This window comes from Aquarana catesbeiana, linkage group LG07, assembly GCF_042186555.1.
Source record: "Aquarana catesbeiana isolate 2022-GZ linkage group LG07, ASM4218655v1, whole genome shotgun sequence".
Lineage (NCBI taxonomy): Eukaryota > Metazoa > Chordata > Amphibia > Anura > Ranidae > Aquarana > Aquarana catesbeiana.
In genome coordinates, this window is record NC_133330.1 from 240,126,157 (window position 1) to 240,146,072 (window position 19,916).

Below are 19,916 nucleotides of genomic sequence, written 5' to 3' on the forward strand. Positions count from 1 at the left end.
ACTCCTGTGATCAGTTTTCTGTCCACAGAACCTGGTCCAGGCTCTGAAAAGATCCCGACAATATGGTCAGGATCCACCCAGAAGCCTGGATAAGCACCTGGCTCAGCCTCTGAGTCACCAAGAACCTAAACCAGACCCTCTAACCCCCTCCACAACCCAGTGCTTCAGTGACAGTCAGCTCTCTGCTCAAATGCTCAAAGCAGAGGAGGAGAACTGAGCGATCAGTGGTGTTTGATTACTCAGTTCTCACTACAGAGCCTATAGGGGGCAAATGTAGCAGAATCGGATCACCTAGGCGAGTATAATTTTTTTTTTTTAAAGCCATACTTCTTGTTTAAAGTGGTTTTAAAGGCTCAAGGTTTTTTTTTTTTTTTTTTTTTTTTTTTTTTTTTTTAACTTCAAGCATTCAATGCATGCGAGTGGCTTGCTGTTTGGGGCACTGGCTGAAAAGGAGGAGCCAGGAGCGCCAGTGAGGGACCCGAGAAGAGGAGGATTAGGACTGCTCTATGCAAACCCACTGCACAGAGCAGGTAAGTATGACATGTTTGTTTTTTTTTGTTTTTTTTTGCCTGAATTCGCACCCGAATCGGAAACCAAAAGATGCACAGCACCCTTTCCAAATGTGGACCGCGGCTGCCCTGGATGTGTTTGAACCGACTCCATTAAAAGCCGGTCACACTCTCCCGGCGTGCGAATTGGAGGTGGGGGAAACTCGCATCCAATTCACATAAGTGTGAACCCAGCCTTAATGTCAATTTAAGTCCAACCAGTCTGGTGGGATCCAGTCACTGCCTAACATACAATAAAAATCAAATAAGGACCCGGAGCAAAGTGCAATAGTAGGAAATTTTAATCCATGGCTTATTTACAAAGCCCATGAACTGAAAAAAATAGGAACATAGGTCTTACATTTCACACACACACACACACACACACACACTTAATATTCCTAAATGCCTCCTTTAATACTAACAGTTCATTCTGCAGGAAGAATGCTAGGGTCATACACTTAAAATAGTCCTGTGTTGACAGGCTTTGGGCTTTTGTCAATAAATTGGTTGGAGACACTTTGAAGATCATTCACAATTGACTGACAGGTGCTAACAGCTTCAACTCTTTTGGGAAGGCTGTCCACAAGGTTTAGGAGTGTGTCTATGGGATTGTTTGACCATTCTTCCAGAAGCGCATTTGTGAAGTCAGGCACTGATGTTGGACGAGAAGGTCTGGCTTGCAGTCTGCGCTCCAATTCATCCCAAAGGTGTTCTATTGGGTTTAAGTCAGGACTCTGTGCAGGCCAGTCAAGTTCGTCCACCCAAAACTCGCTCATCCACACTAATGCCAAAAGTATTTGGCCACCCCTCCAAAATCATTTGGGGAAGGGGGGATTAGGGTGTGGGGTAGTTTTTTTTAGGTGTAGCGCTGGTAGATTTCTCAATCTACTGCTTATAGGTAAATTTAGTGGGTTACCTATTCATATATACTCAGATTTAGCCTCTGTTACAGTTTGGCTGTGTTGCATGTAGTTTCGCACTGTGCCTGTGGGTGTCGTTGTGGGTCAGTGTTGGAAAGGCAAAACGTTAAAGTGTATAAGTGCTCCTCTGTCCCGGAGATAACTCGGTGGAGGTGGTCCTCCGAGTTGCATTCTGGGAGAGGGTATTTATGGGACAGACGCCATGTTTTAGGGTTTCTTTCGTTCCACTTGCTGGCCCTCCTGGCCGACAGGTATGTGTTAGGAGTACTACCTCGTGGTCCTCCAACCGGGAGGACCACGTTTCTGCAGCGTGTGGGTGAGTCCACCACAGCAGCGAAGGAATGGTCCTGTGCTGTCTGTCCTACGGGAGAAAGCTGGACAACTGAGAAGATCCCAGGGGAGGACCCGTCATGGAAGGATCATGCAGAGTGCTGGTCTGGAGAGGGGCCTGGTGACTCAGTTGGAGGACGCATCCTAAAAGTTAACCTACCACATAGTACTGCCGGGTCGGCTTAAAGGTTCTAGTGCTGTGTTTGTTGTGCATCGTAAACCATTACATCCTGTGGCAGAGGATCGTACAGGTTTCTATTACATTCAAGTCTGTGGCAGAGACTTTTGTTCGTGTTGCGTACTGGCTGCTAGGTTAGTGAGAGAAACCTATCCGAGCGGGCAAAGATTCAATTCTAAAAAGGAGAGTACATTCATCTACAAGATTCCAATTCCTAATACTACACTAAGAAAAGGTATTTGAACTTCCCTGCAACTCTTCTTCTACCTCTTTCCTGCTACTTCCTTTAGTTATTCTTTATTAAAACCTTGGAAAAGATACTCAAGTGTCCAATGCCTACATTGTCTGGTATTAAGCTCAACGGGACCCTAGACCCGGTTCTGGTGAAATTGAGGCAACGAAGGTGACGGTAACAGCCCGCTTTAAACCAGTAGCTCCACCGTGAGTTATTGCTACATAGGGGTTGGCTTGGTCCCTTAGTTCCATTGAAGGGAACTCTTAAGGTGTCAGCATACCAAAACATTTTGGACAATTTCATGCTCCCAACTTTGTTGGAACATGAACGGGCCATCCCCAAACTGTTCTAACATGACTGCGCACCAGTGCACAAAACAATGTCCAAAAAGACCCGGATGAGGAAGTTTGGGGTGGAGGAACTTGACTGGCCTGTACAGAGTCCTGATCTCAACCCGATAATTATCTCAAAGGTGTTCTTAGAGCGGAGACTGAGCCAGGCTCTCTCATCTCAGTGCCGACTTCACAAATGTGCTTGTGGAAGAATGGTCAAACATTCCCATAGACACACGCCTAAATCTTGTGGACAGCCTTCCCAGAAGAATTGAAGCAGTTATAGCTGCAAAGGGTGGGCCAACTCCATATTGAACCCTACGGACCAAGACTAGGATGCCATTAAAGTTCATGTGCAGGCAGGTGTCCCAATACTTTTGACAATATAGTGTATATTGCACTGATTGTATATTACATTACTTGAGCCAATAATATAATCTCACAGGTTTGCACCATAAAAATTACAGTAGCAAAAAGTGTCAGCATTAGTGATTAGTATTTACCCGGTTTTCCTTCACATGAAGAATATTCTTATTAGAAGCGTGAGTTTCTGAAAACGAGGAAGGCAAACATGTTACTTGTGCCTTATAAATCTTCCAAGAAGCTCAATTTTAGAGGATACAAAGAGCTAGAACCATCATACATACATCAACAAGATGAACATAATGTACAGAGAGTATATCTATATCTATATCTATATATATTGCAAAGGGATTACAGCACTTTATAGTTACCAACCTGCACCACACAGTAGAAAGGGATGTTCGGGTCCTAGACAGTTTCATACAGTGGGTATAGAAAAGAATCACCCCCTTTAAAATAATCACATTTTGTTGCTTTGCAACCTGAAATGAAGACAGACACAGTTTGTTTTATCCATCTGTATTCACATTTACAAAAATTAAACATGTCAGAAAAAAAAAAAAAAAAAAATCAAAAACAGAATCACTGAGTTGCAAAAAAGGATCACCCCATCCCTCAATCAGGTATAGCTAATCACCTTCTCAATAGCACACAAAGCCATTTGACTTTCAACTGTGAAAAAAGTAAATTGGTCATTTTGATGTAGTGAGGAGGGGTTTGGGTTTCTGGAGGACTGGGCCGACTTCAGTTGATAACCGGTACTATAGAAGGGACGAACTGCACCTAAATGAGGAGGGTGCAGATCAGCTGGGAATGAAGATGGCCAAAGAGTTAGAGGGGTTTTTTAACTAGGCGCTAGGCGGTGGGGGGGGGACCAGAGGTAGAGATAGTCAGCGCTGAACATATTCCAGAGGGCAGTATTGGGGGCATTAGTGGTAGGTTAACCAAAGCACATAAACCCAAGCTAAGTATAGTAGCAAGTCCTAGTTGCAATCTTGTAACACCCGATAAGAGGATAATTCAAAAGGAACGACAGATTGCAAAAGATAGTAGGACAAACCCCAAAAATTTCTTCAAATATATTAATAGTAAAAAGGTCAGGTCTGAGCATGTAGGCCCTTTACAAAATAATCTAGACTGGGTGACTGGGGACAAAGAGAAGGCAAATTTATTAAATACTTTCTTCAGCTCTGTGTATACAAAGGAGCATGGGGGAGCTTACGTCCATAATGGGGGTGGTAGTGAAACAACCTCGAATGATCCACAATGGCTCAAAAGTGATATGGTCCAGAATTATTTAGACAGAATAAAGGTGGATAAAGCACCTGGACCTGATGGAATCCACCCACGGATCCTAAAAGAATTGAGCTCTGTAGTTTCAAAGCCATTGTATCTAATTTTTAGGGACTCATTAATGACGGGAATAGTACCACTGGATTGGCGCAGGGCGAACGTGGTGCCTATATTTAAAAAGGGATCAAAGTCTTTACCAAGTAACTATAGACCTGTTCATTTAACTTCTATAGTCGGGAAGATACTGGAACGTTTAATAAAAGACCACATAGACGAGTTCTTGAGGGAAAAAAACATTTTAAGCAACAGACAGCATGGATTCATGAAAGACCGAAGTTGTCAGACAAACACGATTTCTTTTTATGAAGAGGTAAGTAAAATCTTGGACAGAGGGGTGGCTGTGGACGTGGTATACTTGGATTTTGCAAAAGCGTTCGACACAGTTCCCCAAACGCGGCTCATGTTTAAGGTAAGGTCTACAGGCTTGGAAATATCAGTTTGTAAATGGATAGAAAACAGAGAGTAGTGGTTAATGATTCTTACTCTGAATGGTCTAAGGTTATCAGTGGTGTACCCCAAGGTTCAGTGCTGGGACCCTTACTTTTTAATATCTTTATAAATGATATTGGGTCTGGGATCGAAAGTAACATTTCTGTCTTTGCAGATGACACCAAGCTATGCAGTGGAATAACATCCTTACAGGATGTCTCCAATTTACAAGCCGACCTCAATGCACTGTCTAATTGGGCGACTATGTGGCAGATGAGGTTTAATGTTGAGAAATGTAAAGTTATGCACTTGGGGGCTAAGAATATGCATGCATCATACATGCTAGGGGGAGTACAACTGGGGGAATCCATGGTGGAGAAGGATCTGGGGGTTTTGGTAGATCATAAGCTCAATAATAGCATGCAATGCCAAGCTGCGGTTTCCAAAGCAAGCAAAGTCCTTTCTTGTATTAGGAGAGGTATGGACTCTAGAGATAAAGATATAATGTTGCCCCTGTTCAAATCATTAGTAAGACCTCATCTGGAGTATGCAGTTCAGTTTTGGGCACCAGTTCTCAAAAAGGATATCGGGGAACTGGAGAAAGTGCAGAGAAGGGCAATCAAACTGATAAGAGGCATGGAGGAGCTCAGCTATGAGGAAAGATTAGAGGAACTGAATTTATTCACTCTTGAGAAGAGGAGAATAAGGGGGGATATGATCAACATGTTCAAATATATAAGGGGTCCATATAGTGAACTTGAGTTATTCTCTTTACGATCAACCCAGAGGACACGGGGGCACTCTTTACGTCTAGAGTAAAAGAGATTTCATCTCCAAATACGCAAAAGTTTCTTCACAGTAAGAGCTGTGAAAATGTGGAATAGACTCCCGCCAGAGGTGGTTCTGGCCAGCTCAGTAGATTGCTTTAAGAAAGGCCTGGATACTTTCCTAAATGTACATAATATAACTGGGTACTAACATTTATAGGCAGTTGATCCAGGGAAAATCCGATTGCCTCTTGGGGGATCAGGAAGGAATTTTTTCCCCTGCTGTAGCAAATTGGAGCATGCTCTGTTGGGGTTTTTTGCCTTCCTCTGGATCAACTAAGGGTATAAAATTGGGTATATTGGATTGTACGATATTTTTTATTTTATTTATTTATTGTTTTTAAGGTTGAACTGGATGGACTAACTATGTAACCTGACTAACTATGTAATGTGGTACTCCCTTACTATGTAATATGCGACCGGTCTAAACTATGTGGCATGTTCACCAATGCCAGGAGTCTGGTGGACAAGATGGGTGAACTAGAGATACTGTTGCACGAGGAGGATTTGGATTTTGTGGGAATTTCAAAGTCCTGGTTCAACAGCTCTCATGATTGGCTGGCAAACATTCAAGGGTATACCCTTTATCGCAAGGATAGAGAGGGTAAAAAAAGGGAGGGGTATGCCTATATATCCATAATAATAAACAAGTGAATGTGAGAAATGACATCATTAAGGGAGCTAGGGAGGAGGTGGAATCCTTATGGGTGAAGCTCCAAAGGGATGAAGCCAAGGGGAAAATAATACTGGGAGTATGCTATAGGCCCCCTAACCTGAGGGAGGAAGGGGAGACAGATCTCCTATCACAATTTGGATTAGCAGCAAGGATGAGAAGTGTTATAATGGGGGATTTTAACTATCCAGACAGACTGGGCGAAGGGAACCGTGCATTCATCTAAGGCTCGCCAGTTCCTAAATGTCTTGCAGGACAATTTTATGGGTCAAATGGTAGACGCACCAACTAGAAATAAAGCGTTACTGGATCTACTGATTACCAACACTACAAACCTGATCACAGATGTGGAAATATGGGGCAATTTAGGTAACAGCGATCACAGCTCAATTGGCTTCAGTATAAATCACACAAATAGGAAACATAAGGGGAATACAAAGACACTGAATTTCAAAAGAGCCAACTTCCCTAAACTACGAGCCTTGCTAAAAGGCATAAACTGGGATAAAAAAAAAAAAAACACGGAGGAGAGATGGGTTTGCTTTAAGAGCATATTAAATAAGGGCATTAGCCAATGCATCCCATTGGGTAATAAATTTAAAAAAGTGATCAAAAGTCATGGATGGCTTAACTCCAATGTAAAAATGCATATAAAAGCAAAGGCGAAGGCCTTAAAAAAAAAAATACCGGGTTGAGGGATCATCAGCATTCAGACTTTATAAAGAATGCAACAAGATATGTAAGGGTGCAATAAGGACGGCTAAGAAAGAACATGAAAGACATAGCGGAGGAGAGCAAAAAAAAATCCCAAGAAATTCTTTAACCACTTCCCGCCCGGCCTATAGCAGAATGACGGCCGGGCGGTGGTTGTGTTATCCTGACTGGGCGTCATATGATGTTCTGCAGGATAACAGCCTCCCGGCGATCGGTGGTGCGGTGTGTCAGTCTGACACACCGATCTTGGTAAGAAGCTTGCGTCAGAGGCTCTTTACCACGTGATCAGCCGTGTCCAATCACGGCTGATCACGATGTAAACAGTAAGAGCCGGTGATCGGCTTTTCCTCACTCACGTCTGACAGACGCGAGTAGAGGAGAGCCGATCAGGCAGCTCTCCTGACGGGGGGGGTCTGTGCTGATTGTTTATCAGCGCAGCCCCCCCTCGGATGCCCACACTGGACCACCAGGGAAGCCGCCAGGACCACCAAAGTGGCACATAACATATGGATGGCCAGGTACATCCCTCATGGCCATCCATATGTGCAAATTAATGCCAAATCTGCGCCAATCAGTGCCCACATATGGGCACTGACTGGCACCATTATGTAACAGAATAATTAAGTGATGCCCAGCAATGCCACCCATCAGTGCCACCCATCAGTGCCACCCATAAGTGCCCATCAGTGCCACCTACGAGTGCCCATCAGTGCCACCTATGAGTGCCCATCAGTGCAGCATACCACTGCCGCCTATCATTGTCACCTCATCGGTGCCCAGTGTCGCCTTATCACTGCCCATCGTTGAAGACGAAAACGTACTTATTTACAAAAAAATTTAACAGAAACAAAGAAAAACTTTTTCTTTTTCAAAATTTTCGGTCTTTTTTTATTTGTTGCACACAAAATAAAAATCACAGAGGTGATCAAATACCACCAAAAGAAAGCTCTATTTGTGGGAACAAAAGGATACAAAAATTTGTTTGGGTACAGTGTAGTATGACCGCGCAATTGTCATTCAAATTGCGACAGCGCTGAAAGCTGAAAATTGGCTTGGGCAGGAAGGTGTCTAAGTGCCTGCTATTGAAGTGGTTAAGTATGTAAACAGTAAAAAAGGGAGGACAGACCATATTGGCCCCATAAAGAATGAGGAAGGACATCTGGTTACTAAGGATGGGGAGATGGCGAAGATATTGAATTTATTCTTCTCCTCAGTCTTCACGAGGGAATCGGGGGGCTTCAGTAACCAAAACTGCAGTGTTTATCCTCATGACACAACACAGGAAGCACTTCCACGGTTAACAGAGGACAGAATTAAAATTAGACTTGAGAAACTTAACATTAATAAATCACTGGGACCAGATGACTTGCACCCGAGGGTACTTAGGGAACTCAGTCAAGTAATTGCCAGACCATTGTTCCTCATTTTTACTGACAGTCTACTGACTGGAATGTTACCAGCTGATTGGAGAAAAGCCAATGTAGCACCAATATTTAAAAAGGACCCAAAATACATCCCTGGGACTTACAGACCAGTTAGCCTAACATCAATAGTATGTAAACCCTTGGAGGGGATGATAAGGGACTACATACAAGATTTTAATAATGAGAACGGTATCATTAGCAGTAATCAGCATGGATTCATGAAGAGTCATTCTTGCCAAACCAATCTATTAACCTTCTATAAGGAGGTGAGTTGCCATCTAGATAAAGGAAGGCCCGTAGACATGGTGTATCTGGATTTTGCAAAAGCATTTGACACAGTTCCCCATAAACGTTTACTGTACAAAACAAGGTCTGTTGGCATGGACCATAGGGTGAGTACATGGATTGAAAACTGGCTAAAAGGGCGAGTTCAGAGGGTGGTGATAAATGGGGAGAACTCGGAATGGTCAGGGGTGGGTAGTGGGGTCTCCCAGGTTTCTGTGCTGGGACCAATCCTATTTAATTTGTTCATAAACGACCTGGAGGATGGGGTAAACAGTTCAATTTCTGTATTTGCAGAAGATACTAAGATAAGCAGGGCAATAACTTCTCCGCAGGATGTGGAAACCTTGCAAAAAGATCTGAATAAATTAATGGGGTGGGCAACTACATGGCAAATGAGGTTCAATGTAGAAAAATTTAAAATAAAGCATTTGGGTGGCAAAAATATTAATTCAATCTATACACTGGGGGGAGAATCTCTGGGGGAATCTAAAATGGAAAAAAGGACCTGGGGGTCCTAGTAAATGATAGGTTCAGCAATGGCATGCAATGCCAAGCTGCTGCTAACAAAGCAAACAGAATATTGGCATGCATTAAAAAGGGGATCAACTCCAGAGATAAAACGATAATTCTCACGCTCTACAAGACTCTGGTCCGGCCGCACCTAGAGTATGCTGTCCAGTTCTGGGCACCAGTCCTCAGGAAGGATGTACTGGAAATGGAGCGAGTACAAAGAAGGGCAAAAAAGCGAATAAAGGGTCTGGAGGATATTAGTTATGAGGAAAGGTTGCGAGCAGTGAACTTATTCTCTCTGGAGAAGAGACGCTTGAGAGGGGATATGATTTCAATATACAAATACCGTACTGGTGACGCCACAATAAAACTTTTTCACCTAAGGGAGTTTAACAAGATTCGTGGCCACTCATTAAAATTAGAAGAAAAGAGGTTTAACCTTAAACTACGTAGAGGGTTCTTTACTGTAAGAGCGGCAAGGATGTGGAATTCCCTTCCACTGGCGGTGGTCTCAGCGGGAAGCATTGATAGTTTAAAAGAAACTATTAGATAAGCACCTGAACAACCGCAATGTACAGGGATATACAAATGTAATACTGACATATAATCACACACATGGGTTGGACTTGATGGACGTGTGTCTTTTTTCAACCTCACCTACTATGTAACTATGATTGGTTCAGCGTTAAGAGCGTGTGGACAGGCGCAAGTCGGGAGATGGATACAAAAAAATTTCAAATGCTTTATCAATGCCCACATACACAGTGAAGTCTAATATTAAGTGGAAGGTATTTGGCACAACATTGACCCTCCCTGGATGTCGCTCCAAACGGGATGTGAGAGCCAGGAGGAAACTGGTCAGAGAGGCTACCAAGAGGCCTACAGCAACTCTGAAGTGGTTGCAGGAATTTATGTCAAAGAGTGGCCACTGTGTGCATGTGACAACAATATCAAAAATTCTCCACAAATGTGGCTTGCATGGGATGGATGCCAAAAAAAAAAAAGTAATTCCTCAAGAAAGGCCACATGCAGTTATGACTGAGCTTGAAGATGCTGAGGCCAGATGGAAAAAGGTGTTATAGTCAGATGAGACTACAATTGAATTATTTGGCCTCAACACCAAACAGTATGTCTGTATCCAATACAGCTCACCATCCAAATAACACCATTCCAACAGTAAAGCATGTAGGTGGTAATGGGGGTGTTTCTCGGCAGTAGGGAACACTTATCAGGATAGAAGAAAAAAAATGTATGGGGCAAAAAACCATCAAATTTTTGAGGAAAATCTGCTGCCCTCTACCAGAAAGTTGTCAATGGGAAAAAGGTTTACCTTCCAACATGACAATGACCCAAAGCACACAACAAAAATGACCACAGTGGCTGAAGGAGAAAGGGGTGAATGTCCTTGCATGGCTTAGTCAGAGCCAAGACTTGAACACCATTGAAAATCTGTGGACGACTTGAAGACTGCAGTCCACAAACAGTCACCATCAAATTTAACTGAACATGATCAGTTCTGCAAAGAGGAGTGGGCAAATATTGCAAAGTCTAGATGTGTAAAGTTAGTAGAGGCATATCCCAGCAGACTAAAGGCTGTAATCAAAGCAAAAAGGTGGTTCAACAAAATACTGACACAAGGGGGCGATCTTTTTTTTTTTTTTTTTAACTCAGCGATTCTGTTTTTGAAAAGGTTTCATTTTTTTCTGACACATTGTTGTTCTAGCTTTCACTTGGATGTTATACGTTGCACCAAGTAAATACAGCTGGATAAAAACAAAAGAACGGTCTTCATTTCAGGCTTGAAAGCAAAAGAATATGATTATTTTAAAGGGGGGTGATTCTTTTCTATACCGACAGTATATAGAACACATCAGATACTAAAGAGGTGTTTCCACGTTAACCCTTACCTACAGAAAACTCTTACATGTAAGGTGGGAATTCTTTGTTACCATGTATTGCAATACATGTTCAAGCTGGTCAACTGCTGTTGGCTTCTGTCAGCCAATGTTGAGTAAAGATGTGGTTGTTCTGGGAAGAGCTGGTTACATGGCACTTATAATGCATTGTAGATGCATTTTCATGAGTGGCTATGATCAAATATGGCCTAAAAGTCCATCAACACTTTAAAAATGGACCTGTCATTTTTGCCCAAAACGAAGGTGTATGGGTGGGCCGATGTAAGGTGTTTAGTGAAAGGTATCCACTTCCCCATTTCGTATAATGGAAGTAGTAGAAGCACTATTGTTGGAGACAATAAAAAGTAATTTTGGATCTGCTCATGTATGTGGCTGCCCTAAAATGAAAACTCAGTAACGTTTATTTTAGTTAGGGATTGGTCATTTGCAATTACATGCAAAACATAACCCACATAATTTAGATTTCTGTTTACTGAATTATTGAATTAACCTAAATGTGTTAGTAAACCCATTTCGGGAATTACACAGCCAGAACAGCATATACTGGTACAACATGAACTGAAATGTTTCAGCTGTAAAAATATTTTTAAATTTTATCTATTAATGGTAGGTAGAAACACATAAGAAAACATTACAAATTTCCATGAGCAAATTTGCTATTAGGCAAAAATATTCTCTTGGTTCATGTGATGCCTGTCATACACCAGACTATACAGAATAATTGTATTCCAGGGCAGATGTTTTCTTACCTGTAAACTACAATATTCAAATTTTACTCAAGACCATTATGCATTTTTGAGACATTTTAAATAAGTTTGAAATGAATTTCTCCCATTCTGTGGAGGATCTGACAGCAATTGTTATGCAGAAGAAAAATGACAGTAGACATAACACAAATTAATAAGGACAGGCATAAAATAAATTAGTAAAATGAAGAAGCAAAAATGCAATCAGTTTGTTTTTCTTATCAGCTTACTCTTTCCACATACACAGAACATGGTGAGAACATGCCAGTATAAGAAAGAAAGAGGGCGCACCAGCCTAGTGCATTATCCCACATACATTTATTGAAGTAAAAACAATAAAAACTACTCACACGTATGAGATGAAAAATTGCTTAGACTGGCCACTCTTTCATAGCTTGATAGTCCTGCAATTAACAGTCTCCAGACCGTAGGGGGACCATGCAGGGTCCCCTACCTTCTAATGCGTTTTGAAGGATTGTCCTGTCCTTCGAAACGCATTAGTAGGTGTCCCTGCATGGTCCCCCTATGGTCTTAAAACAGTCAATTCCAGGGCTATCAAGCTGCAAAAAAAAAAAAAAAAAAAAAAGTGGCCAGTCCAAGCAAATTTTCATCTCATGCTTGTGAGTAGTTTTTATTGTTTTTACTTCAATAAATTTATATGAGATAATACACTAGGCTGGTGGCACCCTATTTCTTTCCATTTCCTATAGATGTCAAGGACACCCCCAGTCCTAGAGGGGAGAAAGGCCTGAAGCAATACCCCTGGTGAGGTGGATCACCACCCCCTCACCTGAGATGGGCTATCATACTTTTGCGCAAGAGTGTTTTTTGCCATTGAGGACATGTCACTGTCCGACTAGGTGATTTTGAAACTACTAATGTAGTCATGTGAATTAAGTGGCACTGGGCCTGTGGTCCCTTTAAGCTGCCTGACAGAATTCCTTCCAGGTGGCTTCAGTTTGCCAACCCTCCCCGCCAGCGAAAGGGTGCAGGGAAAGGGAACAAGATGAAAAACTATTGGCTGCTGCAACAGCCTGGGACTATGCCTACCCCTAGCAACAGGGCAGGAGGGTTCCTACTGCATGGCCTGGGCTGCCAATGGAACTTGAACCTGTGAGCAAATCTGCTGGGACTTGCGTGTTGAGTGGGGTTGATCTTGGAGTCTGGAACACAGGGAACAGCCAGGAGCTGGACATAGGGCTGCTGCTGGGAAAAGCTGCAGGAGAGGCCAGACAGCACAGTGGCTGGGAGCCTGCTGTGAAAGTTGCCTGGGTCATATGGCATCAAGCAGGAGAGGCTGTGCTGCACAAGTGACCACTGTGGGAGCTACTGGTGAAAATCAAGCTGTGGGACACATGGCTGTACAGTGCTGTAGTGGCGGTGCATCCATTAATGGCACTGCCCCCTCTCGCCAGCCACCACCTCTGTGTAAAATGGATAGATTCATGCATTGCATGAGTCTATCCATGGCCGCTGTAGTAGTCCCCCCCCCCCCATAGGATGTCCAGCCCCATTTTGGGTGGCGGGCGCCTGAATTCCAGCAGCGGGGGTGTTTTTTGAAGCACCTGATTAGAGCCATAGGCTTCAAAAAAGGTGAACTGCGAGCATAGAGCATTGTGCTCGCAGTTCACCCAGGTGGGTTAGCAAAGGAAATGAATATTTGCTTTGCTAACACTGAACCACCTTTCAGCCAATCAGGAGGCGCGGTTCTAATACCCGCCACCTGATTGGCTAAAGGCACAGGTACCCTGATTGGATGCCTAACGGATCATAAGAACGGGAGGACAGAGAGCCATGGAGGACATAGGAGCTCGCTGCTGTCAACTGCTGCATGTCCCACAGCTCGCCGCCCTCACCTTCCACCAGGATGGGGTAAGTGTGTTCCGGTCAGACGGCAAGCTGCGGGGGGTCACAGGGGCTGCATATGATGGGCACACAGAGGCTGCATATAATGGCCACAGAGCCTGCCTATGATGGGCACAGTGAGGCTACATTTGATGGGCACAGTGAGGCTACATTTGATGGGCACAGTGAGGCTACATTTGATGGGCACAGTGAGGCTACATTTGATGTTTTTTTTTCAGAATTTTTCAGTTTGTTTACACCCCCCAAAAAATTTGGAGCACCAATCTCCACTTCTGTGCTGTCTGCAAGGAGTTGGGCTGATGAAAAAGGCAGCAAGTTACTGTGAGAGGGCCACATACTGTGTTGAGCTGCAAGAAGCAAATCACCAAGAGGCCCAGGCTAGAGAGGAAGACCCAGAGCTGTGGGCTGCTTTGCTCCTAAACTACACTGAGGAGTTGTGGCCTAGCTTTAATCTACACCCATCCCAAGAAACAGACTTTGTCTGGGAGGACTTCGCCCAAGCACTGAAGTGGCCACCTTGATGTGTCATTTGGCAGGGATTACCAATTCTGCTGTCTGCAGAGTAAGTATATTGTATTAAATAATATAGAAATATACGCATACAGAATAATCTAGTCTATATTTCAAATATCATGTTAGGGTTTATCAAAGATCAGTAGGCATAAATATTCACAAGACCAAGGCCCTCAAGGCAGATGCCAATATACTTAGAGCAGAACTCCAGGCAAAATTATAAAAACAATAGTCCAGTATAAAGATGAAACTGATTTTTCTACAATATTTATCTTTCATCCTGAAGTTGCCCCCAGCAGTACTTCTACTAGGAGGTCTTAAAGAGTTACTAAACTCACAACAGTAAAATCAGTGTATAGATGCAGTAAAGCATGCTTGTGGAACCTAAGGGGTTAATCATCTGCATTGTGTAAAAAGGCTGTTTGATTATGTCTTCTCTGATCCTCCCCTTCTTCCAGTGTCTCCAACTCATCTCCGGATATTATAGAGGCCAGGGGACAAGCTGCACATGGTCAGTTTGGTGTGTATTGCTAGAGAGGTTTTTTTTTCTTTTTTAGGAGAGTGCATGTGATCAACACAGGGACAATCTGTACTGCCCAGACAGAGGGTCAGGGGTCCTGCAGTCTTATAGGAAAGTGAGAGCAGAATGAAAGCTCCTCCTACAAGCTTTAACCAGACACTGATACAAGTCACTAGACTGCTATATACTGATGATGAGAAAAGGTATTTAGCAGTTTATATTTACTAAAACTATTGCATGTCGATGTTTTGTGTACTGTGGGAGACCAGATATAGTCAATGCAGTATCCTAGGTTTATTAACACTAAGTATTCCATTTTTGAATGATGGCCAGCATCATTCAACTCACTTACTGCAAACCCAGACTATCGTGGGCCTGTCTTCGGCCTTGACTGTACAGTGAAGTAAAGGCAGCACAGCAATGAACTCCTATTTCTGTCACTCTGTAATCTTCTCCCATCAGCATGTTTCTTATCAACACATTAACTGACTGACTCTTTCTGCCGTTTCTCCCTTCCCAATCTGAGCTCTGCTGTACAAGAAATGCTAAAGGCTGATCTGAAATTACATTTAGACACTTACACTGCTTACATTAAAAAAAAAAAAAAAAAAAAACACAACACACACACACCTACTGATGTATTGATGATTACAGGGCTGCATTAATGTCTTCTACATCTGGTTGGAGCTTAACTTTAAAGTGGAACTGTATTTTGTCATACAAAGCAAACTGAGCTGGATACTGTACAAAAGGCACCTAAAAAAAAAAGATGGCATATGCATAGGCATGCACACAGGGTGTGCCTGGACACATCCTAATCACCTTGTGCGTATTAGCATTATAGCTCTGTGTGCAGGCAGGGAGATGGGAAAGATCTCCCTGTTATTGGCTCTACCATCAAAGAAGTGCTTACGCACATCTTTCACTGTGCCAGCAGGGAGATCAATGTGCCGGGGTCATATACAGTGGAGACGGAAAGTATTCAGACCCCCTTAAATATTTCACTCTTTGTTATATTGCAGCCATTTGATAAAAACATTTAAGTTCATTTTTTTCCTCATGAATGTGCACCCCATATTGAGAGAAACACAGAATTGCTGACATTTTTGCATTTTTATTAAAAAAGAAAAAAACTGAAATATCACATGGTCCTAAGTATTTAGACCCTTTGCTGTGACACACATATTTAACTCAGGTGCTGTCCATTTCTTCTGATCATCCTTGAGATGGTTCTACACCTTCATTTGAGTCCAGCTGTGTTTGATTATACTGATTGGACTTGATTAGGAAAGCCACACACCTGTCTATATAAGACCTTACAGCTCACAGTGCATGTCAGAGCAAATGAGAATCATGAGGTCAAAGGAACTGCCTGAAGAGCTCAGAGACAGAATTGTGGCAAGGCACAGATCTGGCCAAGGTTACAAAAAAAATTCTGCTGCACTTAAGGTTCCTAAGAGCACAGTGGCCTCCATAATCCTTAAATGGAAGACGTTTGGGATGACCAGAACCCTTCCTAGAGCTGGCCGTCCCGCAAAACTGAGCTATCAGGGGAGAAGAGCCTTGGTGAGAGAGGTAAAGAAGAACCCAAAGATCACTGTGGCTGAGCTCCAGAGATGCAGTCTGGAAATGGGAGAAAGTTGTAGAAAGTCAACCATCACTGCAGCCCTCCACCAGTCAGGGCTTTATGGCAGAGTGGCCTGGAAGCCTCTCCTCAGTACAAGACATATGAAAGGCTGCATGGAGTTTGCTAAAAAAACACCCGAAGGACTCCAAGATGGTGAGAATTAACATTCTCTGGTCTGATGAGACCAAGATAGAACTTTTTGGCCTTAGATCTAAGCGGTATGTGTCTAGAAAACCAGGCAATGCTCATCACCTGTCCAATACAGTCCCAACAGTGAAGCATGGTGGTGGCAGCATCATGCTGTGGGGGTGTTTTTCAGCTGCAGGGACAGGACGACCGGTTGCAATCGAGGGAAAGATGAATGCGGCCAAGTACAGGGATATCCTGGACGAAAACCTTCTCCAGAGTGCTTAGGACCTCAGACTGGGCTGAAGGTTTACCTTCCAACAAGACAATGACCCTAAGCACACAGCTAAAATAACGAAGGAGTGGCTTCACAACAACTCCGTGACTGTTCTTGAATGGCCCAGCCAGAGCCCTGACTTAAACCCAATTGAGCATCTCTGGAGAGACCTAAAAATGGCTGTCCACCAACGTTTACCATCCAACCTGACAGAACTGGAGAGGATCTGCAAGGAGGAATGGCAGAGGATCCACAAATCCAGGTGCGAATAACTTGTTGCATCTTTCCCAAAAAGACTCATGGCTGTATTAGATCAAAAGGGTGCTTCTACTAAATACTGAGCAAAGGGTCTGAATACTTGGGACCATGTGATATTTCAGTTTTTTTTTTTTTTAATAAATCTGCAAAAATGTCAACAATTCTGTGTTTTTCTGTCAATATGGGGTGCTGTGTGTACATTAATAAGGAAAAAAATGAACTTAAATGATTCTAGCAAATGGCTGCAGTATAACAAAGAGTGAAAAATGTAAGGGGGTCTGAATACTTTCCGTCCCCACTGTATATGTATACACATATGTGTGTTTAAACTTTGGGGTGCACACCTTAATGCAATACGCTGGTTACAAAAAAAACGGAAATATGGCATTTTAGGTAGGTTATTTTTTATTAGAATGCAATCTAAATATTTCAACATTATAATGAAAATCTCATTACATAAACTGTACAAAAAAGGCTAGGGCTATACTAGCAATTCAATCTCTAAGAGATTTCACTGCTTCAGTCAGTGTGAAAATGAAAGGATTGGCTGCAAACAGTGAAATCTCTCAGTAATAAAAATATTTAATTGCTTGTGTAGACCTAGCCTAAAAATTACGGCAAACTGCTTCACCAGGTAAAGAAAGTTGTAGTCCTCTCTCCTGTCTGCCTATTGCTTTGTTAGTAATCCAAACAAAGTCACCCCTTACCTGTAAAAGCCCTGTAACACAGGGCAATGTCACTGATTGCAGAACTCTTTTCTTCCATAAGATGAAAACGTCTATGCAGTGCCTTGTTTAGCTAGTGACTGGTTTTACACAGGAGCATTCTGGGGGATGTAGTTTAGAGCAGAGTTTCTCGACTCCAGTCCCCAACAGGTCATGTTTTCAGGATTTCCTTCAGATGAAATGGCTGTGGTAATTACTAAGGCAGTGAAACTGATCAAATCACCTATGCAAAATAATGGAAAGCCTGAAAACATGACCTCTTGGGTCGCCTTGAGGACCGGAGTTGAGAAACACCGGTTTAGAGGACAATCCAAGCCGCAACCATCCCTGGGAAGCAACTATAATACCCATGTACATCTGAGAGCAGGAGGGGGTCACGTAAAAAAATGAAAGCCCAGGGAAGAGCAGGGCAGATGGAGAGCCTGCCAACCAGAGAAGCAAGGGAGAAAGGAGTACTGTGCTATGCTGTGTAGGGAAAGCGGGCCTTGTGTTGAATTTGCTGGATGCTGCTGCACCCAAGAGCTGGGGAGGACAGACTGAAGAGAGTCTGCTGTAGTATCAACTGCCTGGTTGCTGTCACAAGACCCTTGCTGTGATCCAGGACATTATCATCCAGAGCTGCTGGGGAGGTTGCCATCTCACCTGCTTCTACCATTAAATCGACTACAGGATAAGGGCCCCCCCCACCGTTCATCTAACCAATCACCACCAGAGTCGAACGTCCGAGATGAAGCTACGCCACTAGCCATGGCGAAACGCATTGACGTCACAACGCAGCCCAGTCCGCGGACGTCACGGGCATGGTGGAGAGCCTTAGGCTGTGAAATACATGCCAGGAGCGGATGATCAGCGCGCTAGCTTGGGATCTCTAATACCGTCTACAGGACCAGGACTAAAGCACCAAAGGACCGCAGCAGCAAGTTACTCTGCACAGACCGTCCTTCTCTACGGCACATCGCAGCCAGTGTATATACATTTGGGGACTGAACTCCTTACTGGCTTGGATGATTGCAGTGGACCATATGATGCAGTCCCTGGTGAAGATGGTAACGTATTGATTTACAGGACACTTGCCAGCTCATATGCTTATAGTCAGTCAGTAGCTATCTAAACAGCATATTTGTGCAGCGATTGTACCGAGCAAAGGACCAAGTTACTCATATTTACCAGCTCACATGCTTATAGCTTGTTAGTAACTTCCTATCTATATACTGGTGCAGTATTGTCATCGACCCAAGTACTAAGCTAGTCATACCTACTGGGGAACTCTAGGGAAACCTGAAGACCTGCATGATTGATCGGTATTATCTTTCTTAGATTGATATCTAATTGATGACCAATCTGTGGAATTCCACACCGTCTATTGGGATTGATCTACTGGACTGTCCACTCATCCCCTACTATGTAGCACTGCTTCCTGGATTTATTTCTGACAAGTTGTAGTAGCCCTGACTTTTGCTTAATAATTCCAAGCAGTTAATCCAGTGCAATATCTTCGATCTATTTATTTACCAGCACACACGCTCTTATCTTCTCCCTCTCTCCACCTCTCTATTGCTTTGGACCACAGCTGACCAATAAATTTTTTCCAACCAGGATTAATCTATATGATCTACTGTATTTGTAACCATTTGTCTAATTGGTAGCCTTACAAGGTCCCTGAGGTACAAAGCAATACGCCCGGACTGGGCGTTCTCCACTTTTTTACAATGTCGGTCTTGTTTGTTTTATGTTTGTCCGCGGCCAATTGTTAATATTATAGTTATGATCTATGCACTTCACAATACCATGTGAGTTTTATTATTGGGTACTTCCCAAAATAAAGTTGACTTTTTAAGTTAAATCCTATGACTATTCTGTTGCCTAGGGTAACCCCTGCACAAGCTCACCTAGTGGGCTTACCCCCTTTCCCTTCCTTCTCTTTTTTAAGCTAATCACCAGAGGACTGCCAAGAGAGGAATTGGTGAGAGGGTTTCAGACCCACCATTAAGCTGCATTCACTCGCAAACGATTTACAGGTCACAGACCCCCACACCTGCTGCTGTGTGAATTGTTAAAAGCCATTTAGACAGCCTCACACAGCTCAGTAATCGTTTTGTATTCCAGAGTGCTGACATTGTGTCCACCCTCCTATTTAACTATTATCACAATTAGGGTGTACATCTTGGCACCTGGCTGTTGCATCTGGGCATTCCCTTTCTCCGTATACATCTGCTTC

At 43.2% G+C, this 19,916-nt stretch overlaps 1 protein-coding gene across 1 annotated transcript in view; it reads right to left on the minus strand.

Moving 5' to 3' along the window:
- BRDT (bromodomain testis associated) overlaps positions 1–19,916 on the minus strand; it is a 225,683-nt gene that overhangs the window by 65,924 nt on the left and 139,843 nt on the right. Inside the window, exon 13 of the mRNA XM_073593152.1 lies at positions 3,050–3,096. Within this exon, the coding sequence (XP_073449253.1) occupies positions 3,050–3,096 (47 nt within the window). The remainder of the gene's footprint in view (positions 1–3,049; positions 3,097–19,916) is intronic.